Genomic DNA, 7,500 nt, shown 5'->3' on the forward strand with positions numbered 1-7,500 from the left:
CACAAAAACACAAACGTGTGTGTAGGTTTGTGTGTTTTTGTGTGAGCGTACGATCAACCAAATCCAAATTATCATAACGTCTCATTTACAATGATTCCCAATCAATACATTTGAGTAAAGAAATTGCTGAATCGGACAGTTTTGCGACAGGGACTAATGTGCCGTTGGACCATGACACCTGAATTAATTAAAATTAATTAAAATCCGATTAAACATCATGCACATTGACCGCTTTACCACGCCGGATCCATAGCACCAAACTGAAGTTGTCCTGCCGAACAATGAAATCTCCTTTCATTTACATGCCATCCTGCCCCGTGTGTGTGTGGTTACAAATATGTGTGTGTGTGTGTGTGTGTGTGTGTGTGTGTGTGTGTGTGTGTGTGTGTGTGTGTGTGCAGCAGGGAAGTAAAAATGAATGATCTATAGAGGCTGCAGTTATAGGCAAATTTAACATAGATTACTATGAGAGCGCACACACACACCTACCCGAGTTCACGCACACGCACGCACGCTTACCGGCGTAGACGGGCGAGCTCAAGCACAGACACACACACACACACAAAACACACACACACATACACACACACACACACACACACACACACACACACACACACACACACAGAAGCACACTTCCCCGTTTAATTAGAAAACGTGCCGTGTACGACGCGTGGCGATTGAACCCACACAGGCACGCACACGCACACACACACTCTCTCTCTCACACACAAACACACACACACACACACACACACACACACACACACACACATGCACACACACACACACACACACACACACACACACGCAAACACACACACGCACACACACACACATTGCCTTTTTCATTTGTACTAACGAGAGGAATTTTAACCAGAAGTAGAATAAACAAAAGAGGTGGTTTGGTTACATGATGTTGCACAACATAGGCTATTTGATTTATATGAATATGAAGTCATCTGCAAGCTGATTGGTTGATTTGCTGGCCGTTGTAATGGAATCGCGTCGCCTTCCCATCATCGTGAATCACGAATGAGTCGCGGCTTAAGTATTACCGTATGGAGGAGTGGAAAAATATTCAGCGTGGTGGAAACAATTCGGTGAAATTCACTTTATCAGTAAGTAAATGTTTTGCATTTAGTTTTTTGCATTGTTATTTTTGCGGAATAAAATAGAAAAAGACAAAATTGCGTGTGTACCGTATTTGGCGTCCCATAGAAACACCATCTGTACCGTGAGTACTTCCCGCAAAGAAATACCAGAAGAAGAACCGACAACGTGCGGTCGTTCGCCGTCGTCCGTGCGTTATTCGTGTTTTTTGCAGTCCAGTGTCGACCGTCCGCTGACACGCGCGGATCCCCACTCGCTCGCGCACCAAACCAACCGACCCGCACGAGCCCAAACTGGACCCCGGTGCAGAAAACCGGAGTGGCGTTGGGGGTGGCGCGGGGTGCTGGCGCGTGCGTGAGGTATAGTCCCGTTAGCTCGTGCTGCTCCGCGTGTAAAAGTCCCGTTAACGCGCTCGCGCTGACAGTGGAGTAGAGCGGAGTCTCGTCAATCTCGCGCGCCCTCGGTTGCGTTTGTTTACAACCACAAAAAAGATAGTCAGTTTGAACGCGGAAGCTCTAGGACACAAAGTGTCAACCAATCAAACCAAAAAAACACAATCCCCCTCTGAAAAAAACTCGATCAGATTTTCTTTTTCCTTCTTCTTCTGGTTCCCGCGTGTCTAATAAACACGTGTGTTTAGCGGTTGCTTTCGACCGAATAACTTCGTGTCTCGGGCTGCATATCCTTTCCCCGAGCTCCGGTTCTCCCCCTCGCGCGCTCAACAGACACACATCCCGTCCGCGCGCCAGGCTTTTTACCGGCAGTGGTTTGTGGCACGCGCCCCCTTAAGCGTTGTGGGCTGTCCCGAGAAACGAACCGCCCAATGAGAGTCGCGTCCGTCTCTGAGAAGAGATAGGGGCGTGAGAAGAGAGAGAGGGGGAGTGAAAGAGAGAGAGAGAGAGAGAGAGAGGGGGGGACGACGACGACGACGACGTAGAGACTCATGCCGTTTCCCTCTCCCCGGTCTCGTGGCGGCGGTGGTCGGGTTGGACCGCTGTGTCTCTCTCTCGGTCTCTCGCTCTCTCTCCCTCGCTCTCTCTCTCTTTCTCGCTCTCACTCTCTCTCTCTCTCTTACTCTCTTTCTAAAACTCTCTCTCTCTTTCTCTCTCCCCCCCACCTCCGTCTCTCTCCCCCTCTATCTCTCTCTCTCGCTCTCTCTCTCTCTCTCTCTCTCTCTCTCTCTCTCTCTCTTCCTCTCTCTCACTCTCTCTCCCCCCTCCCTCTCTCTGTCTCTCTCCGTCCCTCTCCCTCTCGGCGGTGGTCGGGGTGGACCGCCGCCGCCCTGCGGTCTCGTTTCTCGGCTTGTGGGTTTTCTTTCACAGCGCTTCAGACGGAAGAAAAGCTGACCATAAACACACACACACACACACACACACACACACACACACACACACACACACACACACGCACACACACACACACACACACACACACACAGACACACACTCACTTGTAAAATGTTGCCAAAAATCCGGATGAAATCGACAGAAATGAGTGTGGTCAGTCGGTAACGACCGCAGCGGCCACTGATTGGCTCAGCGTACAACGAGTATTGCTCACCAAATAGAACCGAATACGTGATATTGCCGCGTTTAAAAAGTTTGTAACGTTGGTTCGTTACTAAGGCGATAACCAATAAACTCTTTAAAACATTTGGGAGTAGATTTTTAAGAGAATAAGAGAGGATAATAATGTTTTTATTTCATTCTCATCGCTCTCTCTCCATCCCTCCCTTTCTCTCTCCGCCGCCCCCCCCCCCCTCTCTCTCAGTACCGCGCGCGGACGACGGGGGGCATCAGGTGATTTTAATCAGGAGACCACTACGCCCGTCTTCCGCGAGACGTTCATCGCTCGCTCTCGAGACAGAACGAAGGCCAATCAAATCGAGGAGTAGGACTGTCACTAAGAATCGAGATGGAGAACAACGGTTTTTTATTTTATTTTAGCGTCAATGTCATTTATAAGCCAATTAGAACATAGGAAAGTAACAGGTGACCTGCGTGTTTCAAAGTTGTCACGGTAAACGCGTATTCCGGTGAGGCCTCCAATGAAGCCTTAGAAGATTTTGCGTTCTGATCTCGTTATTCAAATAAAGTTAAGATACGATTATAATTTCAGATTATTGGTGTGATAACACAGCATAAACTCGTTTGATTTCAGGCCATGATTTCTTATTTTGGTAAAAACAAGACATTTCAATGTAAAATAAATATATAAAATTATTATGCATCGTACTTTTATCAAAAAATTGTCAACAATATCCCTATTCTTATTAAATTTCTAAAAACAAAACTCTTCGCGTGAAAAGACATAAATCCACGTGGAATAGCCTCGCGCACTGGTCATCTTATTTACCTGTAGAGCAGACCTCACGCGCGGGCCCAGGTTTCCGCACGCGAGATAGACGGCGCGCGAGAGAGATGGCTCGTGAGGATGCTTAAACACACACACACACACGCATGCACGCACATACACACGCACACACACACACACACACACACACGCACACACACTTCTTCTTTTTAAGTAACTTGCGTCAATCATCTCTCAGGTTTACACACCAGTTCGCGTTGTTCCGCTTTTTCTTTTTTCTTTTTTGTCGTGGTCTCGATTTAGGTGTAGAAGTGAGCGGCACGCGCGCGCATGGGGGCCCGTCTCGAGCCAAAGGGGAAAGGGGGGGGAGGGGATGATAAAAAAATATGGCTTTACAGAGGTGACGTCATTGCGCGTCCCCGCGTGATCTGGAAGAGGCTCGCGCCCAGACTGTTTTTATCTTTTATCCTCTTATTGTGATTTAGGCTACTTGCTTGCTCAACTTTTGGCTGGAGCCGTCTTTAATTGCTGTCGTTAATTGAGGGGGGAGGGGGTCATTGCTGTTTAATACGACATACATATATTGCCCATAAATGGTAGACCACTTCCGTAGGCCCATCAGTCGCGTGTGAGACCTAAGGAATGACCTGGTGGTCAAATATTGGAAATTGTTGTATTATTATTTATAATTATTGCTGAGTTATTTAACTTTTAGTGTGATATGTGAAAAATATGGACAAGTAACCGAGGCCTATGTAATCGAACACACACACACATGCACACACACGCACACGCACACACACACACACACACACACACACACACACACACACACACATCCACACCCACCCACACACACACACACACACACACACACACACACACACACACACACACACATTTATATAGTTATATGTACTAGCAATTCAATACAGTAGTACAATACAGCAGTACAATAAGTAGGGAGATTATTATTATTGCCTCTTATATTATATTTATCGCATAGATATAAACATAGCGTGCGGTGATTAGACTTTAATTACACTTCGATTACAGTCGTATGCCCTATTTAATCAACCCATTGGATTTAAAATATAGAGAGAAATTATCATTCAGACCAACACGTTTTTTCTTTTGGAAATATTTTAATTCGGACGAATCAAAATATGAGCGCAGTAAAGTTAATTAATTAAAGTTTATTAATAGCGTAGTAAGTAAAAAAAAAACGCAATGTTCGTTAAAAATAAACCACAAGGGGCTTGAATTTCGCCCAGTCTAACCTCCCAGTGGCCGTTACTGGTAACCGAACCCCGACCAGTCACCCTCCTGATCGATAAAAAATGCTTTAGTCACAGACGCGCCTATCACAACTATCGACGCGCCCGCGAGCCCGTGGTGCGCGGTCACGACACTTTGTCATACACGAATCGATGGATTAGTACTTGAATATCACAAAACGATATCCAATAGACTGGACCTCTCTCTCTTTCTCTCTCTCTCTCTCTCTCTCTCTCTCTGTCTCCTTATGTATTTGGGATTTGTACGAGGCATTTCGTAGCCGTTGGATAAAGGCCTCAACTGTCCCGTGTCGAATGGCTTGAATTGCAATTTAATTAAATGAAAGGCTTTGATAAGCCTTTAAGGTCTTGATCGTAATGGGGGAGAAAATAATAATAATAATGTTAACCAATGTTAGTTATCCCCCCCGCCACCACAGACACACACACACACACACACACACACACACACACATACACACACAAATGTTGACACAATATGTTTAGAAACTCTATAAACGACTCAGAAAAGCGAGAAAAGGACACTCCAATAATAAAACTCTTTCGATGGCTGCGACGCTCTTTAAAAATGTGTGTAGAGGAAGATGATGATGATGATGATGATGATGGTGATGATGATGATGAGGATGATGGACTATTTTTTGTTGTTTTTTTGTTACCAAAGCGTCCGTTGGCGTTACGGCCCTTCCTCATCAGGTACACGGCCCAGGACAGCGGGCTCGAGTTTGAGAGCGACCCGGGGTTCATGCTTCAATCGTCGGTCAGGTGGCGGGGGGCGGTGGGGAGGGGGGTTCCCAAGGTAAGGCCAACCCCCCCCCAAAAAATCGCAGGATTTCTTTTTTTTTTAACTGATGAAATAGTGCCAAAGGAAAGGCGGGAAATATTAAAGACAGAATGTAAAATATATAGTAAATGACAAAAAGACGAAATCCGACGTCTATGTGAAAATTTCGTCCTTTCGGCGTCCCTCCCTTATTTTAAAATTCGTTTGAAAACAAAAACAATTAGCAAAAACAAAAAACACCCTCCTTGGCTCTTGCTCAATTCCACCAGAAGACAAAGAAAACGCCAACGAGTGAACCGACAACCGTCTCCCTTCCCCTCCTCTTCCACCCTCTATTTATACCCCCCTCTCAACCCCTCTCAACCCTCTCCTCACCCCCGCCACTCAAAACAAATTAGCAAAAAAATAATCTCAGAGGAGACGCGCGGACCTAAATGCGATGAAGAATCTCGACGAAGCCAATGCGAGGTTGAGGAGTAGGAGAAAGATCAGCCCCTCGAGTTTGATTCGCCCCCCCCTCCCCTCCTAAAGCACAGGCCCGAGGGCACGTCTCCGCACGAGCCCGAGGGCCCCATCAGAGCTGCTGCTTTCGTTTAGCGACTCAAATGATTTCTCCGTCTTCTGAGCGCACACGCGCGCACACACGCACACACATTCATAATCGCACATCCACACACATAATCGCCCGTGCACACCCACACACATTCATAATTGCCAGTGCATGCACACACACATATTCATAATCGCGCGAGTATGTACAGTTTTGAAGTTTATTGGTAACCAATGTTATGTTATATGTGTGTCTATCTTGTGTGATTATGGTTTGGTAATCAGCGAGTGTTAGTCATTGTGTACGTCAGTGTTTAGTCAGTCATTGTGGGTCAGCTGGTAATATAGCGTGAGAGAGAGCTTGAGAAAACTCGTCTCATACAAGTTACGGTGATAGAGAAGATGCGTCTCACACAAGAGCTTAAAAAAGGGTTCAGCACCAGCCGGTCAGCACCAAGCGGTCAGTACCAGGCGGTCAGCACCAGGCGGTCAGCACCAGGCGGTCAGTACAAGGCGGTCAGTACTAGGCGGTCAGCACCAGGCGGTCAGCACCAGGCGGTCAGCACCAGGCGGTCAGCACCAGGCGGTCAGTACCAGGCGGTCAGCACCAGGCAGTCAGTACAAGGCGGTCAGTACTAGGCGGTCAGCACCAGGCAGTCAGTACAAGGCGGTCAGCTCCAGGCGGTCAGTACCAGGCGGTCAGTACCAGGCAGTCAGCACCAGGCGGTCAGCACCAGGCGGTCAGCACCAGGCGGTCAGTACCAGGCGGTCAGCACCAAGCAGTCAGTACCAGGCGGTCAGTACTAGGCGGTCAGCACCAGGCGGTCAGCACCAGGCGGTCAGCACCAGGCGGTCAGTACCAGGTGGTCAGTACCAGGCAGTCAGCACCAGGCGGTCAGCGCCAAGCTCAACGCTGTAAACCGGACTCCTTTCCTTTACCAAGTATAGAGGATTGTATTGTTGAAGTCGGTGCAGCCAAATAGTATGTGTCATAGTGTGTGTCATAGTGCTCGGTGTGTCATTGTTTGTGTGTGTGTGTGTGTGTGTGTGCTTGGTGTGGCTGTTATTAGCTTCAGTGTGTGTGATTGTACTTGTCTGTTATGTTTTCTTCACTTTATTTAGTTACCTGGTAAGGGTCTGATAATGGTGCAATGGGATATATTTTGGTATTCGATATAGGTTTTCTCTAGAACTTCAAATAGTGTATTGACTATACTTTTGGGGGTTAGGCTTCTGAATAATTAATGTATTCACTTTTGGGTTGTGGGTAGGACCAGTGGAAACCTGGGGTTTCCGTCTTTTTAGGCGAGGGTGTGACGGCTCTCTGGCCTTCGTTTGTCCTAATGCCTGTGATGTTCTTGCTTCAATCAGGGCAGTGGGCGTGGTTGATTAGATTGATTGGGCGCTGGGCGCCCTGCAGCCGTCAAAAGATCCTCTGCTCTA

General features: G+C 47.3%; 1 protein-coding gene across 2 annotated transcripts in view; it reads right to left on the reverse strand.

The window, feature by feature from the left end:
- runx1 (RUNX family transcription factor 1) overlaps positions 1 to 7,500 on the reverse strand; it is a 55,507-nt gene that overhangs the window by 26,656 nt on the left and 21,351 nt on the right. Inside the window, exon 1 of one of the 2 annotated variants that reach the window (XM_079738101.1) lies at positions 1,203 to 1,816. The exons of the other annotated variant lie outside the window; for it this stretch is intronic. Within the exon in view, the coding sequence (XP_079594227.1) occupies positions 1,203 to 1,230 (28 nt within the window). The 5' untranslated portion in view covers positions 1,231 to 1,816. Of the gene's footprint in view, positions 1 to 1,202; positions 1,817 to 7,500 lie in introns of those variants that run through there. 2 annotated transcript variants of the gene reach the window in all.

This window comes from Pollachius pollachius, assembly GCF_949987615.1.
Source record: "Pollachius pollachius genome assembly, chromosome: 6".
In the NCBI taxonomy this organism is placed as follows: Eukaryota; Metazoa; Chordata; class Actinopteri; order Gadiformes; family Gadidae; genus Pollachius; species Pollachius pollachius.